This window comes from Passer montanus, unplaced genomic scaffold, assembly GCF_014805655.1.
Source record: "Passer montanus isolate IOZ18808 unplaced genomic scaffold, ASM1480565v1 scaffold132, whole genome shotgun sequence".
NCBI classification, from domain to species: Eukaryota; Metazoa; Chordata; class Aves; order Passeriformes; family Passeridae; genus Passer; species Passer montanus.
Window position 1 is genome coordinate 719,741 of NW_024360055.1, and position 26,497 is coordinate 746,237.

The window sequence follows — 26,497 nt, forward strand, 5'->3', positions numbered from 1 at the left end:
GGGGGCGGGGCCAAGCGCCGGTTAGCCGGTCTGGGGGCGGGGCCAAGCGCCGGGGGCGGGGCCAGGCTGTCCCCGCCGTTGCCGGGGGATGCTCGCAGCCCCGGAGCTTTGGCTGATTTTGGGGTGTCGGGGCCGCTTTGGGGCTCGGGGACGCCGCGCTCCCCGGCACACGGCTCCCAAAGCCGCCTGCCCCGGTGGCCGTGCCGCTCCCCCGAGCCGCCCACGCCGCGCTCCCGCGTGTCCGAGCCCCCGTGGCCCGGAGCCCCGCGCTCGGCGCAGCCGCCCGGCCCAGCGCGGACGGGGGAGCCCGGGACAAGGCCGGCCCGAGCGGCCGCTGCTCGGCACAGGCTGTTTGCGGAGGGCCGCCGGCCCTGACCCCGGGTCCCGCTTATCTCCGCGGCTGCTCCCTCCCAGCGCGATCAATCCCGGCTGGGATCCGCGGGGCTCCCGCCTTATCTGATCCTCTGTTTGTCCCTGCCAACAGTAAACATCCGCCACTCAAAATAACAAGCTGTGCAATGCTGACTCGCTGCTTTGATTCTTATTTGCTAACTGAAGCTACTGTTGGTGATCCGGGGTGTCCTTGAGGCTTTGTGCCACAAAGTTTTGTTCAATAGCACCGACTTCATTAACAATGTTTTCAACAATAATATTTTAGCAGGACTGCCTTTGATTTGAATCATCTTTCTGATTTAAATCCCTATTCACACAGACACATGAGAAAACTCCAGGATGCTTTATCAGATGAAGGTTCTTTATGATCCCAGAGATAATCAAGCCTGGTGCAGAAGTGCTGAACGAGATAATTTTATAAAAGCAACAATCTCAAAACATGCACACAGTGCAAAAGAGAACAGGGTAAGCAGCTGCAGTTGGAATATTTCATCAGAATCAGATTAATTAGTAAAGTATGAGAGCTATTCTGCAAATTTGGGAAATGTAATCCTTCCGCTAGTTTGGAAATAAAGGTCCAGGCCATGGTTATAGCATATTTCACCTTCTGTCCTTCCCTATTTTTCATCTTATTAGAGAATACTAGAAATCTGGACAGTTTATCAGAATTCCTGTGTCCTAATCGGCAAGTCAGGAACACTTGGGAAACTGGCAGATATTGCTGTGTGGAACAAGCTGGGTAAAGATTGTCCTGTCCCAAAATGGACACATCACCCCTGAGCCATGGCCAGCGCTGGTTTCCCCTGCCCCTCTCCCACATCCTGAGGGGATCCCTCGTGTGCAGCTCAGCACCTGCTGCTGCCTCCCCTGCTCCTGCTCCTGCTCCCTGCTGCCTCCAAAGCCTGTCCCAGGGCACCCGTGTCCACAGAGCAGCCCCTGCACAGCTCCATGGAATGAGATCTGTGTGCCACAGCCATCCTTCCCTTTCTCGCTTTATCCAGCACAGGGATTTCTGTGAAACCAAACCTGCAGTCCCTGAGGTTCCACTGAATTCAGGCCCTCAGAGCCGTTCAGAGATGGGCACTGGGAATTCCAGGTCACATCCAGCCCATGGTGTGGGCAGTGTGAAGGATCATTTCATCCCCACAGGAGCTGCACAGGATGGGTCTGAGCTGCCTCTTCTGCTCTTGTGTTCATAATTCTGATTTAACACTCACTTCCCCTGGTGCCAGAGGTGCCATCCTGGCCTTCCCTGCCCACAGGGACAAGCAGGGGTAGGTGAGGGCAGCACTGCTGTGCCGGACTGTCACTTCAGGATCAGTTCATTTCCTCTGGGGCATTCTGGCTTTCAGGAATAAAATTCCAGGATAAGGGAGATGAGATCTACAACACCACTGCCACGGTGCCCTGAGCCCTTGCTCCCACTGGGGGCTGGGGCTCAGCCCCTCTCCAGCAGATCTGGACACAGAATCGTTTGTCCAGCTCCAAGGGCCAGCAGAGAGAGTTCCTGTGGCGCCAGGACACAGAGGATCCCAGCAGGACAAAGCTCCTTGGTTTAAATGCTGGGAATGCTTGTCACCAAAACTTTGAGTGTGTAGCAACAGAGCTTAAACAAATCAACAGATGAGCATTTCTGAGTAGGGGTGCCTTGTAATTCCTTTGGCTTATCACAGCAATTCTGTGTAAACTAAATAGAATGTATAAATTTGGCCTCTCAAACTTTTTAGTGTTTAACTTCAATTCGATTAAACACTTATGTGTGTGTACAAAGTGAAAAATGGGGTTACAAGAGGTTAATGTTTTAATGCTTTTAATAACTCTTAACCACATGGCTGTATTTTGTCAAACAGAACATGGGGTTGTTGTAGCAGAAGTGAGGGCAGGATAGCAGAGCACTGGGACACTCAGAACAACAGTGCTGCTGCAGAGCCCAAACTGCTTCCAGGCCATCTTTGGAAAATCAGAAATAGTATTTCTGTGGTGGGATAAATACATAACAGTTCTGAGTGCAGCTGAGGAGGCTCTTGCTAACAGTAGGAAAATCACAAAGAAAAGAAATCTAGCTGGACAAAAAGTGAACAAAATTGCTCAGGGCCCAGGAGCACCACCCCTATGGATACAGGCTGAGAGGGCTGGGGCTCTTCAGCCTGGAGAAGAGAAAGTTCTGTGGAGACCCCATAACCCTTTCCAGGGGTAATGGGGTCTCCACAGTGGGGTTGTGGGGTCTCCACATTTGAAGGGGCTACAGGGAAGCTGGAGAGGGACCCACTCATCAGAACTGCAGGGGCAGGACAAGGGAAAATAGGATCAGGATGAAGGAACAGAAATTCAAGTGATATATATGGAAGAAATTCTTCCCTGTGAGGGTGAGCAGGCCCTGGCACAGGGTGCCCAGAGCAGCTGGGGCTGCCCCTGGATCCCTGGAAGTGTCCAAGGCCAGGCTGGACAGGGATTGGAGCAACCTGGGACAGTGGAAGGTCCCTGCCCATGGCAGGGGGTGGAACAAGATGGGATTTAAGGTCCCTTCACACCCAAATCATTCTGGGATTCTGTGAACAGATGGTATCAAATGGCAAAGTTTGTGACAGGTGGAGTGACATCTAGATATTGGAAGTAGAGAAAAGAATAAAGGGCAAATTTCTAGGATACTTCTTGGATTTTCAGTAAAATTATATTAATTGTAAGTGCAGTCAGCACAGGTAGAAACATTGTGGCTAAGTGTCTGAAAGCAAAGTCTCCCATGGTGATGCAGCTGGGCACAAGCTTTTTAAAAATGAATGTGACAATTCTCATTTCCATTACAAGTCCTTCCTTCAAACCCCAACTATTTCAGCAGCTACAGCTGTTTAAAAAGCAAACCAGCCCCCTCTCACACTACACACCCCAACGCTTTCTGACTGCTTGCTTCTCAAATGAAGTGGTAGTGTAAAGACAGCTCTCAGCCACTGTCACAATTTCACTGGTTTTGCCTTCAACAAAAGTGTAGCACAGAGACTCACGGGCCAGGAGCCCAAAGGAATCTCCTCTTGCACTTCCCAGCCCATACTTCAAGGCAGATCAACGTGGCATAATGCAGAGTTGTCCTGTGACAAAAGTTATTACCAAGGAACTCGGTCTTATTGTTCATCCTAATTACCTTGCTTTGATAAATCTTGAGGAGTCACTCACTGCACCACAGCACTCACACTTATGAGTCTAATATTCTTTCTACTGTTAAAACAAATGTCCTCAAGATGGAATCCAGGCTGGAAAAGAGGAAAAACATTATCATTGATAAATGGACACATCCAGTTAATTCAGTCTCAGCAGCAAGACCACTGCTGATAAAATGCTGAGCAAGACATTCCACAATAATTATTTTGTAATGCTGAGCACAGTGTCAAGATCTGCTGTATGGAAATGAGCTCTTGGCTTCCCTTTGCTGTACCTACAAAGTGCTGCAGTGCCTGTAGTTATGAGTATTCTCTAGAACTACCAGCTCTTGGGACTGTAATCCAATTTAATTGATAGCTTTGCTTTCTTCCACCTTGTGCCTCGCTGGAGCATTTTATTAACAAATCTTGGTCTTCCAGCCAAGGGGAAGCAGATTTGGCAGAGGGTACTGAAAGGGGAGGTGTCAGGGTGCCCAGGAACTTTGTGAAGGTTGAATGGATGGGTTTATTGTACCTAATCTGCCTTCGAGCACTGCAGATTAAGTTTAAGGAGAAACAGTAACATTTTGTGGGCTGTCCTGAGATTTTCAGGTGAGTTTAAGGCAGTCTGGCTCTTGGACTGAAACTTGACATAATGTTTAGTTCTTCAAGATTGGCCTTACAAGCCTGTAAGAAAATGGAAGGTGAAACTATCCAACAACTTTGTGATTAAGAAAAAATCAGTCTTAAAAAGACCAAATTTGTTTTTCCTCTCTGGTCTGCTATTTCATCATTTAATCCCACAAAAGCATTTCAGAATTTAACAAGAACTTCCATCTTCTCATCCAATTTGATTGTGAGGATTTGCCTGATACATTTGATGCAAAACAAAGAGTATTTCTATTATCTCACACCAAAGAACACCAAATGGGAGCTGTTCCCTGTGCGAGGTAACACCAACAGGCACAATCAGTGCTCACAAGGCTCTGTGCTGCTTCTCACCCAGGACTGAGAGGTTCATCCACACCATGAGGAGCAACCCCCCAGCATTCCTGAACCTTTGGAAAATCTAGAAATAACAGAAGAGAGAGGGAACAGAAAACTTGTGGTTTTTTCATGAGTTCCTCAACAAACTGGAAAGGAAATTCAAGGTCTCAGATCACAAAATTTTGGCATGGATGTGTCTCCTGGTGTATTTTATGGCTCTGAACCATTTTATTTCTCTGACACAAAAATAGGTAAGGATTAGGTTGGATCATTTTGATACATTATCTGTATTGTTTCTGTAATATTGCTCAGAACAGTTTACCAACAGGAAAGATTTAATCCGGTAATGAAATAATCATTGTTTTAATATAACCTTTCACATAGAACAACAATTACTGTAATTAGCAATTAGTTTTCTGAGGGCTTTAATCATTTAGTATTTGACTCTTGCTTTCATCATTTAATGATTTACAGTAATGAGCTGGAACATCAGTATTTTGTACTGAAATGGCCAAAATAGTTGTCCAGGCATCCTTGCCCTCATGTGACAGATCTCAGATGGCTTGGGGAGAAGTTAGCCAAGAGCAATAGACAATGCCATCACTTCTGCTTCAGTTCTACTGGAAAACAACAACAAAGTGACTGCTGTGCCTTGCAGTCAGGGCTCAGTAGCTCTTGCAGGGCTGTTACTTTGCTGAGATTCTGCCCTTTGTTTGAGTTTTGTTTGACAAATGCTTTATAAATGAGCAGAAGAGGTGGTTTATGTTTCATTAATGAGGCTGATAGTGGTTAATTACTGAAGTTACGTAAACAATCCAATAGCAGATCAAGCCAAACGGGTCATTTATGTAGAGAAGATCCAGCTGGAGTCGATGTGATTTCCTTTAACTATTCGGTTACCAAATGAGTCACAGACATCAGGAATCTCCAGTCCAGATGAACAAGGATTGTGCTGACCTTGAAAACGCATTCTCTCAGCAGGTATGGACCCAGGGAAGCTCTTGCCTCATCTCCCATCAGACCTTGGAGCCAGCTGCCCAATCTCCACGGGGATTTGGCTGCCCAGAGCTCCCAGTCTGCACTGGTGGCAGGGAGGCTGCACAAGTGCTGCAGCAGTGTCCAGGTCAGGCTGCTGTCACCAGATCTGCTCATTTTCCATGGAAAACATGTGTGTCCCTTATTCCCACTTCAGTGCCACTTCTGGATGTTGGCTCGTGGCAGGAACTCCTTCAGCTCCTATTTTCAGGCCGTATCTGTGAGTGACACTTTGTTTACTTACTGCTAGTAAGGCAAGCTTGGAGCCTGCTATTATTTCCTTTGCCACTGAAGTGGCTCTGGGCATGTTACTGACCAGAGACTTCAGCACTGTTTTACAGAATTCATGTAGGTATAGAAAAATAACAGAAAACAGAGCTGGAAGAGAGCTTTCCAAAGTCCTTTGCAAAAAGTCCTCTTTACAAACCAAAGCAACCCAGAGAAAACAATTCTTGAGTTCAATCTGGTTGCCCAAACTGATCTTCAAAACAGCCAGTGGAGAAGATTGTACAAGGAACTTGTTCCAGTGCTATTTTTACCACAGTAATTGCTTTCTCTAGTTTGTAATTTAAATCTCCCTTACTCCTAAATAACCTTTCTGGTTTTTGATTATTTACAAGCATGGAAAAGAGTTTATTTTCCTCTTCTTTGCAGCAGTATTTTAGGTGACTCAAGTGTGCCCTCGAGTCTCCCATTTTTGTCATGCTAAGCTTTGAATAGGAGCAGTGATTTATTAAAATAATGTAAATATCTATATTTACATAAATATATGTATTTAGCCAGTCACCTGGTCTGAATCACTTCATGATTATGCAAAATAATTTCTTTACTACAGTGTGGGAGTTAATTAACCTTGGGCTAATACTTAATTACAGCAATTCATTTCTACTACAACATTTATATAGTTATCACATAAACTTATTTGTATACTGACTTCAGAAACTGAATTTACCCTGAAACCAGCAGGCTTTATAAACTGAGTAGAATGGGGATTTGATGCCTTTTAAAAACCTGGGCTTCAGGCTTAAGTGCCCCAGAGTCAACAGGCTCTAAATACCCACATCCTACAGCTAATTTGAACAGCTTATCAGTAAGGTGCCTTCTATCAGCAAAAATTGCTAAAAATAAAAGTCAGTAGCATTTAAAAGCTAACCACAATATTTCAAAAACCTCTGCTTGTTTTTCCAACTTTCATGAGAAAGGCTGGATGAAAAAGTCAATGGGATATTGTGAAAGAGATACTTCTGTGAAAAAAAATTGTTATATCAATTGTAAAACTTTCAGTTTTACTATTGAAGTTTTTTTGACAACTTGGCAAGTTTCTGTAATGAGGCTGCTTTTACCAGAAAGATGAGTGCTGAGGATAATTAAGCTTAGAACATAATTATCTTCATTTCTGCTGCACAATCACTGTGTTGCAGCCCCCCATCACCACACATGATCAATGCAGGAATCTGAAAACTTAGAAAACTCCATAATATGCTCAAATAACATTTATTAGTCAACGCTGTTTGTTCTTGAAAGACTCAACCATTCCACTCCACAGAGAGAGTTGTAAATGGCACATGGAAATAAGCAGCCTTGGGGCAGCTCTTCTCTGGAGCCCATGGAACAGAAATGTGTCCCTCCTTTCAAGGGTGATGGCTGTTTATCCATGAAAAGCTACTGTCCCAAAAGAGTATTTTAAGTGACTTTGCTGTAAGTTGCCCAACAGGAAATGATATTTTCCTTTTCCCATCTAATTCCATGCAGTATCCAACAGAAGCAGTTTTTCTGAGGTGAATGGAGAACAAATCTTACACAGAAGGCAGGTGAGCTCCTCCTGGAGTGAGGAGATTGCGACCTGCTGGGAGCACTGGAACAGCAGGATACTTAACAAGAAAATTCCCTACCCAAAAGGTCACATCTACCTAGGAAACAATGAAAACACCAAATTGCAATATTAATTTGTTAGAAGTTACTAATAATGGAAATACTTGGGGTTTAAGAATGAAATTTTGCTGAGTTAATGGCAATGTGAACTGAGATTGCCAATGAACTGAGAGTGAGCCAGAAGAGTGTCTGGATCAGAACACGGAGGACAAGGTAAGTGTTTGGTGTTTGGAGGTCCTGGCCTGATCCAGCCTCTCCAAATTAAATTATTATGTCACGTAAAAATCTCCAAATAATACTACTGCAATATTTTCCCCTCTTGGGAACTGAGCATTTTCCATCACCACCCTGACATGTCAACGCGAAGCAACCAAAATGGGAGAAATTCAAATTCTAGCAGGAAAGCAGAGTGCTAGTGCTGGGCAGGCAGGGCTCTGGGAAGCAGTGACGTGAGGGTCCCCATGGCCCCTGTCCCTGCTGCCCCAGTTGTGCTGTGATTTATGTGGGCTCGCAGCTGCCCTTGCTCCGACCCCAGAGGAGCTGTGTGGGAAGTTGGTGTCTCGGAGCCGCGGCGTGGCTCTGCCGAGTGTCTGGAGCCCGGGCTGTGCACACAAACTGATAAATAGGGAAAGGCCTGCTGGGCTGCAGCTGCAGCAGAGCTGCCACCGCCGCTGCAGCCCCGCGGAGAGGAGCTCCCTGCAGCCACCGTGAGTATTCCATCCCTTCTCTGCATGCTCTCAGTTAGAGATTGCTGCTCGAGCCATACAGCAGTTTGCCATGTGAAAATATTCCTTTTTTCTTCTTTTCTTCCTTTTTTTCTTTCTTTTTAAACATCTGACTAAATGAAACAGCAAACGTGCACTTTTAAAGCTGATATTCTGCTGCCAAGGGTTTGTTCCAACAGTTCTTCATTTGACACACAGAGTGAAGAAAAATGACTTTTAAATTCAGTTATTTATTTCCCTTCCCAAAAGTAGCCAGAAAACTGTGAGTTTCAAACAACCTCTAACCTCTTATTTTAGAATGTGTAAAAATTATGTTTTTGAAATAATTATTAATGGAATAACAACTTTAAAGGAAAATTTCAAGATAATTGCAATGCAGTCCATCAGTGAAATAAGCCAGTTCCTATTATGGTTATTATATGGAATATGATAACCAGGAAGGAACACATTTAATAAGAAGAAAAGTGGAATTTCTTCAAAGAGCAGCTTTGGGGAGCTTCTTGGCACATTAAAACCAGGAGGAACAGAAAAACCTTTAATAATTCGTGTAAGCTGCATACAGGATCAATAAAGTAATCCTACAATTTCCCCTGCAAAATCATTCTGTAATTAAGCAATGATTACTGAAATGCTTGAGTGAAATTGAATAGATCACTGGCATCACACCTACTTGGCACTGATCATGCTCAGTTACTTTGTTTTTTTCCAGTTTTTAGTTTAAATTTTCAGAAATTAAAAAAAAAAAATAAGCTTTGCCTTCCAGCTGCAAGCAAAGTACAGTGATTAAACCCGAGCCTGGAACGTGCTCTGAGTTCCACTACGTGACCACTAACGTGCCCCAAGGTGTGCTAAATAGATGGTGAAGACCTTCAGCTCGAGTTCCTAAAATTCCCTGTAAACAAGAAATTTCCCCATGACTCAACTGTCAAAATATTTACGATAGCAGCTAAAGCACTGTCAGTACCGACCTCTGCAAGGGCTCCCTGCAGCCCTGCTCCATGAAGGATGTTTTGTATCCCAATAAATTTGATAAGTTGATGATATGTTGTTTTATGATATGGGGTTTTATAGCAATAAAAATGATAAACCCCACATCTTTCACCATAAATAGAAATAAATAGACATAAAGTTCAGATTCTAGTCTGAACATGTACATTCTATTTATGGTTCTAATTTACTTTTATCAATCAATTTTTTTTTTCTTTAGTGGATCCCACTTTTGATAAATTGTCAAGTCTTTCAGTTGGGACTAAGAACTAAATTTCTGCATGAGATGGATAACCAAGCCCTTGAATCAATACATTCTGGTTTACACTGAACGTCTGTTGTTCAGAAGATTGGCACTGTCAAAACCAAGCCTGTAAAAGCACAACATTTTCAAACATGTTTAAGCCACCTTGAGTGTAGGTCACCTCTTCCAAAAAGCACCATTCCCCTCACCTGCTCAGGACTTCACATGTGAACATGCCCAGCAGCAGAAGCAGGAACAGCGTGTGCTTTTCACAGGTGACATTTTCTGTCAGCTCAGTCTGTGTGACTCGGGCTCAAGGCTCCCACCCTAAGTGTGTTACTGCTTGGGATGCTACAAAATAAGTGATTCAAATATTCATCTTTTGTTCCCAGATATTTCCACTTTTTAGGCTAATGACCTTTATGCATTCTCTCTGGGAATGTATTTAGATTTTTGCTTCCTTTTAAAGCGCTCATGTACAAATATGTGCTTATGTTGGGAATACACAGAGAAGAGAAAAAGGGACACAAAACATTTTGCTTTGGGCATGACATGGCTTCAACTGCCCCAAGCCTCCAAAGCCGTTGCTCCATTCTTACTTCAGCTGTGTTCCAGTTACTGTTTTGGACCTGACACCTGGGCATGTCTGGTACCTGTGTCAGGAGCTTTGCCATGCTGGGCACGTGCAGCCCTCCCCTGCCTGGATGAGGTTACTGTGTCTGTGTGGGCTGGGGAAGTGTCCCGTGAGGTCTGAGGGGTTTGGGATGGCCACAGAGCCCTGGGCAGAGCAGCACACGGATCATGGAATCCCAGGGACTGCTGCAGTTTGGAGGAGGCCTCCCTGCTGCTGCCTCACTCACCTCATGACTCTCACAGTCACTCAGAAATAATCAAAACTTGCCTGGCCTAGGAAATGAAGTTCCTTCCTTACATATCTTCTTCTCTTCCTTTTTTTTTTCCCCACTTTTTTTTTGCTTTAAAATTCCAATGCTTTGTTTGATCATAACAAGCTTGTCAACACTAAATTCTCAAATGTCAGAAAATGAAACTCTTAATGCTTACACGTGTCTCATTTTAGGAGAGTAGAGCATTCCTCAGACAACCACTGGATTTACTATTCCCACTCTTCTAACATCCTCTTAATTCTCTTAATTTGAGATTTTACTTTACAAAGTCTCAGTCTAAGCTGGAAATTTTGTAGGTGCAGCTGGTTACTGTTATTAGCCATAAAAATCAGTATGAAGGGCTGAATCCTTTCTCATACAGTAACTAAGATGCTTCCAAGTTTTAGAACGTTTAAGCCATTGACCACCTTAGATTTGGTAGTTCAAGTCATACTGCCAATATACTGCTTTTATTAGAGTGGCTCAGTGTAGTTTTTTTATCTACTATTCAATTATGACTTTTATTTAAAGAAACCACTGGAATTCAGAAACACGTTTCTTCAGCAAACACACATTTTTGGGAAAAAATGTAGACTTTGCTCAGGCCAAATTGATCTAACTGATAAGACCTCATGATTCAGTGACTTATTTTGCTCTCAAACAAATATTTACTAGCAGAGATAACAAACCCCCAGCATTCCAGCCTCACTGCATCCTTTCACCTTCTGCTGACAGCACAAAGTGAAAGTGGTCAGCCCTGAAGCTCTGTGCAGTTTGGGGGAAGGGATGTGTGTTTTTCCAGTCAGGACTTCAGATTCCCTGGGCTGATTCATTCATTGTCTCAGCTGCAGCAAGGTACAAGTATAGCACAAACCCCTTCCTTCAGGGAGGGTCTTCAAACCCAACTTGCTGTAAATTCTGCAGAGAATCCTGTTGAAGGAGTTGGATTTGCTGTTGTTTTCCAAATCCTTCAGTGCCTTTTTCATCTTTTCTATCCTTCCTGTCTGCTCAGGGACAGCCTGGGAGTGGTTTTTGGGCAAATTGTCTCTTACAGCCCCTGCTCAGTGGGCATGAGGCTCAGCAAAAATTTAACCTGTGGCCACATCCCCTCATGCAGAGGGACAAGGAGGCAAGGAAAATATTCCTACTTCCTGCTCTAATGGCTGCTCTGTTAGCTCTCAATTCCAAGCAACACCAGAGGTTTGCTGTAGGTGTGTAAACCCAAACCCAGCTCGGGCTACTGTCCATACAGACTTTTTTTCCCCTAAAACTCTTCAAAGAGTTTTTAAAGCACACATTTTCAGAACTTCTCTAAATTTGAATTTATAAGTCAAATTACTGAAAAATGAGGTAAGTTTTGAGCTCCCAAGCACAGCAGCTCTTCTCACCATGTCACTGTGAGCTCTCAGTGCACTTTATTAGGAATGTCAGTGAATCCACCCAGGAGCCCAGGCTCCTTTAATGACCAAGGGGCAGTGGAAAGCTCTTTAGAGGCAGCACATCCTATAGGAAATCAATATTTTGGTCTTCACTGAAAACTTTACACTGTTAAAGGAACACAGGAAGTGTAATTCTGGCAGTGCTTAAGCAAGGCAAAGTTGAGTTTACTGCATAAATGAGTACTTACATGATGAAGAACAGATATTCCATGCTGGCCTTTCCATGCTATTTTCCTTGCTTCAACTCTGCATAAAAAGTGAATGAAATAAACTCATTAAAAGCCCATCTTTGTGCACAAACAGGACAGCCCCACATATACACCAGAGCAAATGCTCCAATTCATGCCCAAAGCAAGTTTATTCTATCTGTTAAGTTCCTTTTAACCTTCTCTGAATTAGAGAATTTACCATCCAATTCCCCCACATGGTTTTGTATAAAACTCGAGCAAAACATTTCTAACTATAACTTGGAAACTCAGGAAAGAATTTTACCCTGAATCTGTACTAGCAGGACACTCAAACATTTTGTAGTCTCTTTGAGGGTGTTATGTGACTTCACACAGACATCTGATTTTCTTATGGTCTGAAAACTCTGCCATATTCTGGAGTTTTCTGGCTCTGTGTCTAACCTACCCAGCAACTCATGGGATGCTTCCCTTGCTTTCCCCCTTCCCCAGGCTGCTGTTTAAAGGCTGGTCCCACAGCAGAGTGGATGAAGCAGTGCAGCTGGGAGCAGAGCATGGCCAACACGTTTGTCACCGTCCCTGACGGGTACGGCCTTCCCGAGCCCCTCCAGTACTACGGTGAGTAAAACAAGTTTTGTACTCTGGAAATTCAGCAAAATCAACTCCTGGGAGAATTTTATTTTTTTCCCCTTCATTTTAATTTATCTTTAATGCACTTGAAAGCTCTCACCAAGCTCGTGCTGAAAATGTATGGAAATCTATTACTGAGGGAATTTTTTTTTTCATTTTAATTTATCTTTAATGCGCTTGAAAGCTCCTACTGAAAGTGTATAGAAATCTATTGCTGTGTGCTCATACAGATTTTCGAGCACAATGGGATTGTTCTGACTGAGCTTTCCATATAAACATCCCCAGTGCTGTCTCCCTTTGACCTGCATGGAGAAGACACAGGTTTTATTACAGTATTCCAGATACATTATAAATAGATAATGCCTGTTCTATATCTTATGTAACTATAATTGCAATAACTAATTTGATTCTGGAAGACTAAAGGCAGGACCCAAAGCCCACTAAAAGAAAAAAAAAAATCTGTTTTAAAAAATCTTTCCAATTTGTTTTTATAGAGATTTTAATAATCCCAAAGGAAGAATGAAACATGATGCACGTTGCACAGGCTTTCTTTGGTATAGCTGTGTGTATTTAAGGGAGGCTGGATAAAATTAAAACTCAACAGACAGAGAGGCAGGAAGAAACTCTCTTTGTAATTCTGTATCTACATTTTACTAAACTAAAATCTCATTACTGTAAAGACACATGTGGGAAAATACTAAATAAAATAAGTGTGTGCCTTTTACTCCTCTGAAGTTCAGCTTTAAGACCCCTGTCACAGTAATTTTTAGTATTCTCTGATTTCTACACAATTTTTCTCAGACCCTCATGCAACATTTTCAAAATGATGCCTGAGACATGTATCAGTAAGAAACACTTTATTCATTAAGAAATTCACTTGTGGAACATATTTGACTGTAGTGTGGACAATTAATAAAAACGTTTAAGATCTGAAGGCAACTGTGCCATCAGCTGGCAAGCGCTATTTAATTATCTACTAACACTGATCCACATGATACTGCCCAAACTGTTACTGAGCCACTTTTGCTACATTTAACATTTCACTTAAGAACCTTACAGGTTTAAATTTAAACTGAATGTGTCAGATTGCCCCTCTGAAAACGTGTTCCTCTAATATTTATGCTTCTACATCTATAAAACATTTTCAAACTTTGGAGCAGCTGATGTTGAGATATTCCCTGGTTTTTTTCACTGCACTTTCGCTTTCCCCGGAACAGATGTTTTACCGGAGCACATCAACTACCAGCTGCAGGACGCGGATTTCCAGGCTGCCCCGTACTGCCAGTACTCAGCAGTGCCAGTGCCAGTGCCAGTGCCAGCCCTGCCGCCCCAGCCTGGCCCGGCCCCGTACGGCTCCTACAGCCTGGACGCCCCGTACGGCGACGGGCCCTGCGTGGGCAGCAGCTGCGAGCTCAGCAAGGGCCCCTTCCTGCCTGCCCCCGGGGAGGACGGCGGCTACCAGGGGCTCAGGAGGCCCCGGCTGAGCCACCCCGTGAGGCTGAAGGGGCAGGAGGAGCTGTGCGTGGTGTGTGGGGACAAGGCCTCGGGGTACCACTACAACGCGCTCACCTGCGAGGGCTGCAAAGGTGAGCGGGACACCAAGTGCAGCCTTCCACACGCATTTCAGCTGCTGTTACTGCACTGGCTTTTCATTTATCTCATGAACCACCTGTCTAACGAGCTCACTCCAAATTCACGTTTTTAGAACGTTCTTTGAGGAAATACTTTCACAGTCTGTGTTCAATACGAGCACTTTAAGCATCTCATTTTGGCATTGATGACTCGCTAGAATAGTGTCAGTGTAAGCAGGTGCTGGTTTTCACATTAATATTTCTTAGAGATTTATTTCAGTGTTATTAATTACACTTATCATTATAATTGAATAAAAGCAAGTAGTAATTACTTACTAATCATATTTTAACTTGCTGGTATGGGAGCTGTCTCATGAGGGGCAGCTCTGCTCTCTGCTCCCTGTGACCAGGCACAGGACTTGAGGGAAGGGCTGGATTTAGGGAAAAGTTCTATCCCCAGAGGGTGCTGGGCACTGCTCAGGCTGCCCAGGAACGGGCACAGCCCCGAGAGCTCCAGGAGCATTTGAACACTGCTCTCAGTGATGCACAGGCTGGGATTTGGGGGGGTCTGTGCAGGGCCAGGGGATGGACTTGGTGATCTTTGTGGGTCCCTTCCAAATCAGCATATTCTATGATTCCATGTATGGAAAATGTCAATTAATATCAGTCAGAAAGAACCAGACATAACTATATTTTTTAAAAGCAGATGTAAAATCAAGGTAATGTTTCCATTTAAAAAAACCCAACCATTCAATCCTGGAGGACCCTTTTAAATCCTTGTGAGATAAAGCTCCTACGATTGCTCCAGCCATCACCTTGTTATAGATACATATTATAATATTGGCTATTCACAAATGTTAAAATAGATTTTATATGTGTGATGTTAAAGTAACTTTGCTATAAAGATATAGTTTTTATTTCTGTTGTTAATTAAGCTTAGACATAGTAGTGAAATATAAGTATATTGTGTTAAATATATAATATATTTAACACAAGTATAATATAAGTATACTTGTGTTAAAATGCCTACTTGAATAAGATAACATCCAGTGAACATAAGATAAAGACACCTGCTGCAGATCTGCCAACTATCAGAACTCAGCACCTGAAAACATTGTGGACCAAGGTCCAAACTGGAAGTGATAAAGAGAAGGAGCCAAAACCACAGCCAAGAAACACACATGCTCTTAAAAAGCAGACCAAAGAGAAGGCATGTAAAATAGTTCCTGAAAAATGTAAACTAGTTTATAGATATACAAAAGAGTCTATAAATATGCAACAGGCTGATGTAATGGAAAAGGTATTTAAGGTGCATCCCCAAAAATAACAGTGTAGTGTAACTGAGTGCCAAGATGCACCTGGCTGTAACAACCTTTGCTCTGTGGGCCTTGTCTCCTACTGTCCTTTATTAAACGTTCTCAATTTTCACAAGTAAACGTGTTTTCACAAGCTGCTGCTCGTTCCCAGGCTTCTTCCGGCGCAGCATCACCAAGAACGCGGTGTACCGCTGCAAGAGCGGCGGGCACTGCGAGATGGACATGTACATGAGGAGGAAGTGCCAGGAGTGCCGCCTCAAGAAGTGCAGGGCTGTGGGGATGCTGGCAGAATGTGAGTGCTCCTTCCTGCTGCATTCTTGACTAATCGCTGCAGATAAAGCCTTCTCCAAAGTCAATCTCTTCCCTGAGGATAATGGTCTAAGCTTCGTTTGGCTGTAGGAAAATGGGGAAAAAGCTGGGGGTGCTCAGCCTGGAGAAAAGGAGACTCAGGGGTGACCTTATCACTCTGCACAGCTCCTGAAAGGTGGCTGTGCTCAGGTTGGGTTGGTCTCTTTCTCCAGGCAGCACTGACAGAACCAGAGGTCACAGTCTCAAGCTGCACCAATGGAAATAGAGGTTGGATATCATAACAAAGTTTTTCACGCAAAGGGTGATAAAGTTCTCAGTCACCATCCCTGGTGTGTTTAACAAAGCCTGGATGTGGCACTGGGTGCCAGGGTTTTGTTGAGGTGTCAAGGAATGGCTTGGACTCAGTGATCTTGAAGATCTCTTCCAACCTTGTGATTCTGTGATTCTGTGAAAATTAACTTAATTAATGGTGGCACCTTTAGCATCTTGGTGTGCAGAAGCCAGTAATGCTTGGGAAGTGTCCCCTGACCTTAAAAGAACTGTTGTTCAAAAACAGTACAAGGAAAAAAAAAGGAAATACTAGCAAGATAAGCTAAATCTCCCCAGTCTTGTCAGGGCAGCAGTACAATGCTTGGGAAGCTTAAGAGAACTGTTTTTAAAGACAGTACAAGAAAAAAAAGGAAGTACTAGCAAGATAAGCTAAATCTCCCCAGTCTTGTCAGGGCAGCAGTGAGCAGATTAGGGTTTGAGGGAAAAATTTAAATAAAATGGCATGATGGGCTTTGATAAAAAATTCTGATGCCTGTGTGTCACAGAGCCACAAGGACAAAGATGACTGCAGACCCTCAGGCATTTGGGGGCTACTGAACATCAGCTCGCCTGATAAGTAACACACAGGCACACTCTCTAGGAAACATAGCTCATGACAGGTGACAGCTTCTGTGATGCAAGACTGGAGTTATCTCTAATAAAAGCCATGACCTCAGACTGTAATTAATTGAAAATGCAAGCACTGATGGTCACTTCACACCTCCCAGGTTTGCTGACTGAAGTCCAGTGCAAGTCAAAGCGACTCAGGAAGAATTTCAAGCAGAAGAGCAGTTTCCTTTGCAACATAAAGCTGGAAGATGAGGGACTGAATAGTAAGCAAGTATCATCTACAACAAGATCTGGAAAAGTGGGATATTTTTCTATTTAAAATATCTCTTTTTATCACTTATTCTTACTCCAAGTCGTTGTGATTTGATTGGTTTATTTTTTTAGCAGATCCCAGAGAAGATGGAACTCACTCCAGGAGAACATCAGCTTCTTGACCACATTGTAGCAGCACACCAAAAATACACAATTCCCCTTGAGGAAGCCAAGAAGTTTGTAGGTATCCAGCACCTCCAGCCTGCATTGCTGAGTCACTGTTGTCAGGTCTCTTGGCTATATCCAGTGTGCAAATGCTCTTTTTGCAGCTACAGGAAACTGCAAGTCCTGAGGAAAGTTTTCTCCACCTGTCTGAGACAGCTGTTGTCCATGTCCAGGTGTTGGTGGATTTCACAAAAAGACTCCCAGGTGAGTTCCTTCCTTTGGGGAACATTAGAGAAACCAAACCAAACTGATGGCGTGAACCAGAGAAAAACACAGGCTTTAAGAAAAGGCTTTAAACAGATTATTTGTACTTCTAACTTGTCATTTATGTGCATGAGAACAACCTAGAAGCTTTCAGTCCAAAACTTTGCTATGATTAGATTTTTTTTTGCATTTCTGACATGGAATAGAGACATTTTCTTGAAACACATGGACCTCAAAGTAGCACCTTGAGGGAATTACTATCTCACCACATTCTCTGAAATCCAGTGGAGTCTACAATTTATCATAATCACCAAAGGAAAAAACAGATGTTCCTTCAAAGGCAAAGGCAGCACAGAAGGGACTAACCAGGTGTTCTTATTCATATTTTCCTTTCATAGAGAACAAGGGAACATGCAATTAAATTCACTCCGTTTCAGTGTAGAGTTGACAAAGTAATATTTGACAGGGAGGGTGATAACTTTTCTTTGTAAAATGCACTGACAAAGGTCAATCACCACATCTAAAGCAGGTATTTGATGTAATTCAGCATCTCTGTGGGGCAGAGCTGAACGAAGGGATGAGCTGTCTTTTTGCTTGTGTTACACATCCTGCTTTGATCAGGTTTAAGAAAAAAATCACCAAAGTTCCTTTGCTCTTGAATTACAAGTGCAGACAACGAGCTTGTAAAAAGATGAACACAATTTCTAAAAAGAAAATAATATAACAATGAATGGAGTATCCACAATAATTAAATAATAAAATAAATAATAATAAATAAAATAAAATAAATAAATCATAAATTAAATAAAAAAATTAAAAGGTGTTAGGCCTATATTGATCAGATATTAGGAAGAATGTTTTGATAATCTCTTGCTTAATCCCAAATTTTTTACTTGTATCTTCCTGTGAATCTTTTAACACTGAAAACTGCCTCATCTTTGTTTGTTGTTTTTCTTTTTTTTTTTAATCTGCAAACTAGCAAGAAAGATCCCAAATCTTTGGCACATGCATAATTTAACTGTGCTTCCCCCTTTCCAGTAATGATATTTATTTAAAAAAAATAAAAATTCACATCATGTTGGGGGCTTAAAGGCAGCCCCAGCCTTCCCTGATCCTGAACATGCACCTTTCTCTGCAGGGTTTGAGAGTTTAGCCAGTGAGGACCAGATTGCTCTGCTGAAAGGGTCCACAGTGGAGGCAATGTTCCTGAGATCAGCCCAAATTTACAACCAAAGAATGAGCGAGTGCCAGCCATCAACCAGTGAAAGTAGGTCTGAAATACTTGACTTGCATCATTGTGGGGTGAGTGGATGATATCAGCTGTATTAATTACATATTATACATTGTGTCAAATTTAACACAAGAGACCTTGACCAATAAAAACGCAACAAAAGAATCCAGATGCCAAAAAGGATTTTATACCTTTGTGGGTCTGGTAAAAATTCACACATTTTCAGCAATGATACAGACAAATATTTAAGATTGCTTTAAACTTGACTGGGAACTGTCATCTGCTTTGTTCCAGGTCATGTAAGACTTTCTGATCACGGGACATGTTGTCATGTTCAAAGCCTTGATAAAAACAATATTTATTCCATGGAAATGTGTCATAATAAAGAGAGGCCAACTTCTACTACTACCACAGGTAATGGAGGTCTCAGAATCTAAACATTGTGAATTTTTTGCTTTACTGGCCCTACTTTTCTTACACTGAGCTACTCTGTCCCTATGGCCACTGTTCCAGCCTCTTGCTTCTCTCCTACCTCTCCTCTCCCTTTCCTTCTCCTCTCCCTCTCCCTTGAGCAGCTCTGGTATTACACACTGGCATTACATCCTCATGGCAGGAAGAAGTGTCTTCATGCTTGCTTATATCCCTTGAGTAATATACACATTCAAAGCTCCACAGTACAACTGCCATACAGCTTTTGTTATTATTTTAGCAATTAACATTGTTTTCACAAAGTTAGTTAACTATTTCATGCAATGGGACAGCCCCAAGCCTTAAAAGATTCAAAGAATCACAGAATCATGGTGAGGTTGGAAGGGATCACAGTCACCTGGTGCCACCTCCCTGCTCCAGCAGGGTCATCCCAGAGCACATGGCACCGGCTCATTTCCAGATGGGTCTGGAATATCTACATTTAGGGAGGCTCCACACCCTTTCTGGGCAATCTGTTCCCCCACAGGAAAGTTTTCCCTCATGTTCAGGTGGAACTTGCTGAGCATCAGTCCGTGCCCATTGCTCTGGTGCCACTGCTGGTCCCTGCTCTCCCTGCACACAGGGACACCCAGGGCTGAGGGCCCCTCTCAGCTGGGGCTCCTCTGGAGGCGGAACAGCCCCAGCTCCCTCAGCCTTCCACAGAACCATGGAATCATTTAGTTTGGAAAAGACCTCTAAGATCACAGAGTCCAACCATTCACCATTTCCTCGTAAGAGAGATGCCCCAGTCCCCTCCTGAGCTGCACAGCCTCGGCAGGATCTGCTCCAGGAGCCCCATGTCCCTTGTCCTGGGGAGCGCAGAGCCAGACACGGCGATCCAATGGACCCAGGGAGGGTCACATCCCACCCTTCAGGCAACGATTTGAAACTGTTTCTGCACTGAAGTAACATCCTCATTATCCAGCACGTTTGTTGGTGGGGGGGGGTTTTTGTGGGGTTTTTTTTTGGTTTTTTTTTGGTTTTTTGGTTTTGTTTTTTTTTTGTTTATGTTTTTTGGGGTTTTTTTGTGTGTGTGGTTTTTTTTTTTTTTTTTTTTGGTTTGGTTTGGTTTGGTGTTTTTTAACCAAAAAATGTTGGTTTTTTTCCATTTTCAAGGCATAACTGAGGAGTTCATCACCGCCCTGTTCTACTTCTACAGAACCATGGGGGAACTCAAAGTGACCGAGACCGAATACGCTCTGCTCGTAGCAACAACAGTGTTCTTTTCAGGTAAGCTGGGAAGGTGACAACAACGAGCTGTCACTTGCCCCGGGGAAGCTCCCATTTGTCCCCTCAGGGGCGGACCCTGAGGGGCCACCCCGCTCACCGCTCTCTCCGTGCCGCCGCTCTCCCGCAGACCGCCCGCTGCTGAGGGACAAGCGCCACGTGGAGGAGCTGCAGGAGCCGCTGCTGGGGATCCTGTACAAGCACTCGAAGCTGCAGCACCCGCGGGACCCGCAGCGCTTCGCGCGGCTGCTGGGGCGCCTCACGGAGCTGCGCTCGCTGCGCCACGCCCACGCGGGGGCGCTGCGCGCGCGGGACCCGCGCCTGGCCGCGCCGCTGCGCGACCTCTGGGACCTCCACTAGGCGGCGCCAACGCCGCCGGCCCGCGCGCCCCTTCCCGCCTCGGGCGCGCGCCGCCCTTTCCCGCCCTTTTCGCCCTCCCTCAGCGGCCGCCGGGAGGTGCCGGTGCCGGTGTGGGTACAAGTGTTGGTACCAGTGCCAGTGCTGGCATCGGTTTGGGTGCCACGCTCAGTGCCGGTGACAGTGCTGGTGTTGATGTCAGTGCCGGTGCCGGTGTGGGCACAAGTGTTGGTACCAGTGCCGGTGCTGGCATCGGTTTGGGTGCCACGCTCAGTGCCGGTGACAGTGCTGGTGTTGATGTCAGTGCCGGTGTCGCTGTCGGCACAAGTGTTGGTACCAGTGCCGGTGCCGGTATCGATTTGGGTGCCACTGTCAGTGCTGGTGTCGATGTCGGTGCCGACGTTACTGTCGGTGTAGGTGGTGGCGGTGCTGTCGGTGTCAGTACAAGTGTTGGCGTCGGTACCAGTGCCGGTATCGGTTTGGGTGCAGTGCTCAGTGCCGGTGTCAGTGCTGCTGCTGATGTTGCTGCCAGGGCTGGTGCTGGTTGTTGCTGCTGGTGTCAGTGTCAGTGTCGGTACCGGTGCTGGTATTGGTACCAGTGGTGATGTCAGTGCCGCTACCAAGTGCTGGTGTCACCGCTTTTCTCCAGACCCACCAAGAAAAAGCCCGTTCAAACCGCTCATGTGGCAGCCCCCGAGCGCCAGGCAGGGCCCGTGGCCAAAGCCCGCTGAGCTCTCGGGCCATGGGGCTGTGTCAGGTCAGTGGTGCCACCGGCCGCCCCGGGCCTGGCTGCAGTGGGCAGGGGACACCCACAGGGACACTGCTGGGAGCCCCCGGGCAGAGTCCTGACCCGAGCACACACAGCCCAGCCTGGCCTGGGAAGCGTTCAAGGCCAGGCTGGAGCAGACTTGGAGCAAGCAGGGACAGTGGGAAGTGGATGAGCTTCAAGGTCCCTTCCAGCCCAGCCCATTCCATGGATGGAGCAAGGTGGGATAGTGGAAAGTGTTCCTGCCCATGGCAGGGGTGGCACTGGATGAGCTTCAAGGTCCCTTCCAGCCCAGCCCATTCCATGGTTCTGTGCGCGTGTGAAATTCGCTGAAGTCATTTCTCTGCAGACTGCCAAGACTGGTGCTGGAAGGAACATCTCTGACTTTATTTCAAAGACTTCTGCTGTTATTCTCTGTCAAGACTGAAGGAAATCGTCTTCTCAATCATCTGCTCTGTGTTGTAGCTGCACATCACCGATGATAAATCCACATTTGATGTGGGTGATCCACAGTGAGCAGTGCCCTGCTTGGATGCTTGCACTGGCTTTGAAGTCCTGCTTACACCAGACCAAATGTGCAGTGAAAACGTTCTGTCACCACACTGAGTTATGTGAAATAAACAAATTATTGTTTCATGTTGAGGTTCCTTACGGAATATGTTTAGATTCAAATGTGATATTCTAACAGGAGACGAGTTACACTATTTATCCTATTTTTTTGTGACTTGAAAACCTTGTAAAATGGCATTTTCATACTAAAACATGGTCACATGTGGTGTTTAAAACTACCAGTGGGAGTAAAGAAAAAAATAAATATCAACTACTGGACTTTAAAGAAATAATTTTGCTTTGTGAATCCTTTGTCATGCACCTGTGCACAGACAAACAGCAGCTGATGAATTCTCCTCATCAAAACCTTCCCTCTGGCCACAGCCTATAAAGCAAACTGCAAAACACCAGTGGTTTGAAAAGCCACTGTGAAGTATGAAGCAAGTGAGTTCCAAAGCCATTACCAATTCTGGTAATTTCAAAAACTGCAGGCAGTTGATTTATTAATTTAAAATAGTATTTTCACATTAGCTGTAATTTTTATTTCTTCTGGATTTTATAATCCTTTACAAATCTACCCATAGGAAAATAACTCTTAAGTTTGTGCAGAGTTTTAACAAATGCCCAGGTGATAATTTTACTTTGCCATTCAGTTCCTGTACTGTGGTAAAATCACCGCTTCAGGTAAAACTCAAATAAATTTTACCTTACACATTGTTTAACATTTTTTAATATTGTCTATTTTAACATTCATGAGTAGTCTAACAGTTTATTAGCTGTTAATGTTAAACACAGTTTCACTGTTAGTTTTTTTAAAAATATGTTGACCAAAATCACTTCATAGTTCAGATACAGGGCTGGTGTGAAGAGACATTATGTTAAATTGTAAAGATCATTATGTCGTTAATCCTTAGGCCCACGAAGTTTGTGCATTCCTGTGACACACATTATGGAGTTTTTCTCTCTTTTAGAAGCACTATTTCGAGATTTCAAGGAAACCTGTAGTCACTTCACAGAGAAGTCCAGCAAATATAAATGCTCTTCAATTCTGCTTTTAATTCTGATGGAATTTGTGTTTTGATTTTGGAGAACTTTCCAAAGACTTGATCAATATTTGGCTGGGAGCAACCACCTTATTTTACTTGACTGTCTGCTTATCAGACACAGGCACAAATGAAAGTAGAATCTGTCCTTTTCTCTTCATTATCATATTATTCTCATTCTGTTACATTTCAGCTCTGGCCATGCAGAGTGATGAAAAAGATGATTTAAGAGGAGACATCAAAGCTCAGCTGCAGGACTCACAAAATCAGTTTGCTGACTTAAAAGAATCAAAATTAAGAGTTCACTTTGCTATAGTAAAAAATATTTGCTTACAGAGGTACAGAAAACAGGATCATTATTATTTTACTCTGTTACTAGTCAGCAGCAGAATTTTGGGGCATTGCAGGCCTTATTTTTGTCTGGAACAAACAAATGATCAGGATCTGGCAGGGTAGCTTTGAGGATAACTCAAGCAGTGAGAACTTTTGAAGATTACGTGAGGAAAAGACATTACTTGAGTTTTGCACATTTACAGTCAGGTTCCACTGAGGAAATTTACTTTTCAGAACCTGATTTTCAATATTTTAAGCAATTTATACTAAAAATATTTATAGAATATAATGCAAGTATGTTTGATCTTTGTTAAAAATCTACAAATATATGTAACACTACTTTTTTTGGTAAACATCCTATTTTTCTTAAATATAAAGCTGAATTGAAAATCCAGTTCAGAAAAGACAAATCCTGAGCATTTACCTCTTCTATTCTGTCACACCCGGGGCAGAGTTTTACCTTTAGCATTATCATGATGCTGGGCTGGTACTGTTCATCCTCGACAATACTGCACGAGGCTCTGGATTGTCTTTGGTGCTGATTTGTTGTTTTTTTGTTTAGCTTTGCCCTCAGCACAGTGATTGTGTATCTCAGACTAACAGAAATATCTAGCACTTTCCAAAGAAATGAAACCAAATCCAAAGGGCTCTATCATCTGAACCAAACAGCAAACAGGATTATGAAGTATTTTCAGACCATAAATGGAAATTGCTGGCATATGATATGCAACAAAGAGATTTGCTGTTTTAATCTGTGGTTGATAGGAAATGCTGCAGCTAATCCTAGGAAAGAAAGAGAAGAGCAGACTGTGAATCTATAAATTTGAGAGATGAGAGCTGTGTTTTGGGCTGTTACAGACACTGGCAAGAGGCAGACTAGCTTTGAAAATTCAGCAGCCACAGGCTGTTTAAATGCAAAACCTGGCAAAACCACTTGTTTCTATGGCAGCATATCAGGATCTTATTTCCTTTTATCAGTGGAGGGCTGCAACTGGATAGAGTTGGAAATAATTCCTCTACCAGAATACTCATCTTTCAGAATCTGATTTGTTTTGTCTGTTTTTCAGCAGCAGAGCTTCCAATTATTGGTTGTTTGCAAGTGTGGACATGTTTTTACTTTACTATCTACAGTTGCATATTTCGTGGAAATAAGAGTGGCCCTGTGCTGTAACCTGCTCATGAGATCACAAAGTTTTCTTTGTGTTGTACCACTACCAGGGGCAGAGTGAGTAGGAATAATGTCTGATAACTTCTCATTGTTCCTCCTTTTGTTTTTGGAACTGGTCAGTGACAGAGAATCCTATTAAATTACTGTTACATATGAGCTTCTGGTATGCACTGAATTTCTGCAGCCCTCCACAGAGACTCCTGGGGAATGAACCCAAGGTTTTTATAATTACTAAATTCTATTTACAGATATCACTTGAAGCACTTCCTGGAGAACATCAGCACACCATCATTCACTTAATGAAAGAGTAAAATCACTGATGTCAGGGAATGGATTGGTTTGGTTAACAGAAAGGTTAAAGATAAATAATTAACAGTGTAACTGGCTGTTCCAGAACAGGGCTGCAAAGCTGGGCTATAAAAGCACATTAAAAATTTCTATCACTGAGTCTCTGCAGGTCAGCAGGAGGGCAACCAAAGAAACAGATCCATAAGCACCAGACTGGGGATGATGGATTTTAGGAAGCTGTATGGGAGAAGCCTCAGGCAGTCACAAATTGTGACACTGGACTTTGTTGTCCTGCCACAGTCTTTGTTCTTGCTGCTCGCTGTAGCTCGTGGGATCTCACTCCCATCAGAGAGGCCAGCAGTGAATGTTCCATGGTCACAGCCGTAAGGACAACCCAGGAGGTTTTTTACCAGCTTGACAGTTTGTGTAAATGACTGAAGATACCTGAATGCCACCCTTCTGATGGGCAGGATGATGGTGCCCGCAAGGGGAAAGCAGCAGCCAGGAGCTTCTGTGACCATATCAGCGTGGGGCTGAGCTGATAAGCAGCACTCACACTGGTCCCAGGCTCCACTCTGAGTCATTTCTTGCCCTGATAATTGCCAGCATTCAGTATCCCCACACGGGATGACAGCTCTGATCCTTCCTGACAGGAGGGCTCTGCACACGTGGAACCAAACACATTGCATCTGTGCAATTGCCTTAACAACCAAATTTGTAATCACTGCAAACAATGAAATTGGGTTTGTGTGGCATGACCTATTTTATGTAACATCAGTAATTACGTGCTCATCCGTTAATTCTTTATTGCTCAAATCCTGTATCAATTTTCTGTTATTTTACCTGGCTGGTGGAGAGTTACCTGGGTCAACACTTTTTCCTTAAATATTGCCATTATATTAACACTTTCTTTGAATGTTTGGAAATTTTCTCAGTATTCCAGATTTCTTGTAATGAGCATTAGCTAGCTAATCATGTTGAGTTTAAAGTATTTATTCCTTATATGATTTATTTAATAATTTTTGTTGCAGATCTGTGTGTGGTTGTTCAGTCACTATGTTTACAAAAGCACTACTTGCTGAAGCCTTTGCACTTACCCTGCATCAACAGCTTGTCTTCATCTTGTAATATTCCCTGACTTTATTATTGGCCTCTGGCCTCCAGAAGTTTATTTCCTACTCTTCAGTTTCCTGTGCAAGTTTTCTGCATTTTCTCACCTCTAACAGATATTGTTGTTGGTTTTCCTCTAATTTTGTTGCTATAGTTTTTATTGTTGCACTCTCTTTTTCATCTTTATTATGACTTTCAAGCCTTGTTACAATTTGCTACTGATGTTTGCAGACATTTCCCTAAATCTTGTTAAGGCAAATTCTTAAACTTTTTTTTTCTTAACCTAACATCCCCCTCCATCTCACACCCAGTTTTCTCAGCTCAGAGAAATTGGCAGTTTGAGGGAGCAAAGAGCACATATCCTCACACTCTGACCTGTTCTCTGCCTATGTTCTTACAGGGGGTGTTGGACACTTTAAACCTGGCTGTGGTGGTCTCCAGGGTGCACAAATGCAGCTCCCACTGCCTAAAGCTGTGACTTTAGAGGAAAGAATCGCCTGTGCATGCAAGGGCCATGTGATATTTTTGGTTTAAGAATGCTGAGTTTTAATTCTTACTTTGAGCATTTATTTGTCCTCTCCAGGTTTTAGTTTTATGCATTTTTTCAGCTTCTTTGTGTCCTTTGAAATACTCTCTGTATTTCCCAAGAACAAACATTCTTTTCTGTGGTTAAAGCTTCAAACGACCAA

At 43.6% G+C, this 26,497-nt stretch overlaps 1 protein-coding gene across 3 annotated transcripts; it reads left to right on the top strand.

Annotated features, from left to right (window-relative positions):
- The first annotated feature begins 7,892 nt into the window (after positions 1–7,892).
- Positions 7,893–22,146, top strand: LOC120497630 (bile acid receptor-like). 3 transcript variants are annotated; one of them, XM_039699370.1, is made up of 12 exons: positions 7,893–8,125; positions 12,375–12,500; positions 13,730–14,098; positions 15,551–15,691; positions 16,746–16,885; positions 16,972–17,079; positions 17,169–17,268; positions 18,407–18,535; positions 18,794–18,913; positions 20,084–20,197; positions 20,325–21,500; positions 21,597–22,146. In XM_039699370.1, exons 2-11 carry the CDS (start codon positions 12,410–12,412, stop codon positions 20,552–20,554), a joined length of 1,542 nt encoding a protein of 513 aa, XP_039555304.1. In that variant the 5' UTR covers positions 7,893–8,125; positions 12,375–12,409; the 3' UTR covers positions 20,555–21,500; positions 21,597–22,146. The 3 variants fall into 3 exon arrangements, with proteins under 3 accessions (XP_039555304.1, XP_039555306.1, XP_039555305.1); XM_039699372.1 differs by having other exon boundaries at positions 7,895–8,125; positions 16,975–17,079; XM_039699371.1 differs by lacking the exon at positions 7,893–8,125 and adding an exon at positions 11,090–11,119.
- The last annotated feature ends 4,351 nt before the right edge of the window (positions 22,147–26,497 follow it).

Excerpts from the sequence above, each read along its gene's own strand:
- LOC120497630 (XM_039699370.1), top strand. The coding sequence starts at position 12,410 with ATGAAGCAGTGCAGCTGGGAGCAGAGCATGGCCAACACGTTTGTCACC. Across the intron at positions 15,692-16,745 it reads TGTGGGGATGCTGGCAGAAT|GTTTGCTGACTGAAGTCCAG; the intron begins GTGAGTGCTCCT and ends CACACCTCCCAG. Across the intron at positions 18,536-18,793 it reads CCAGCCATCAACCAGTGAAA|GTCATGTAAGACTTTCTGAT; the intron begins GTAGGTCTGAAA and ends GCTTTGTTCCAG.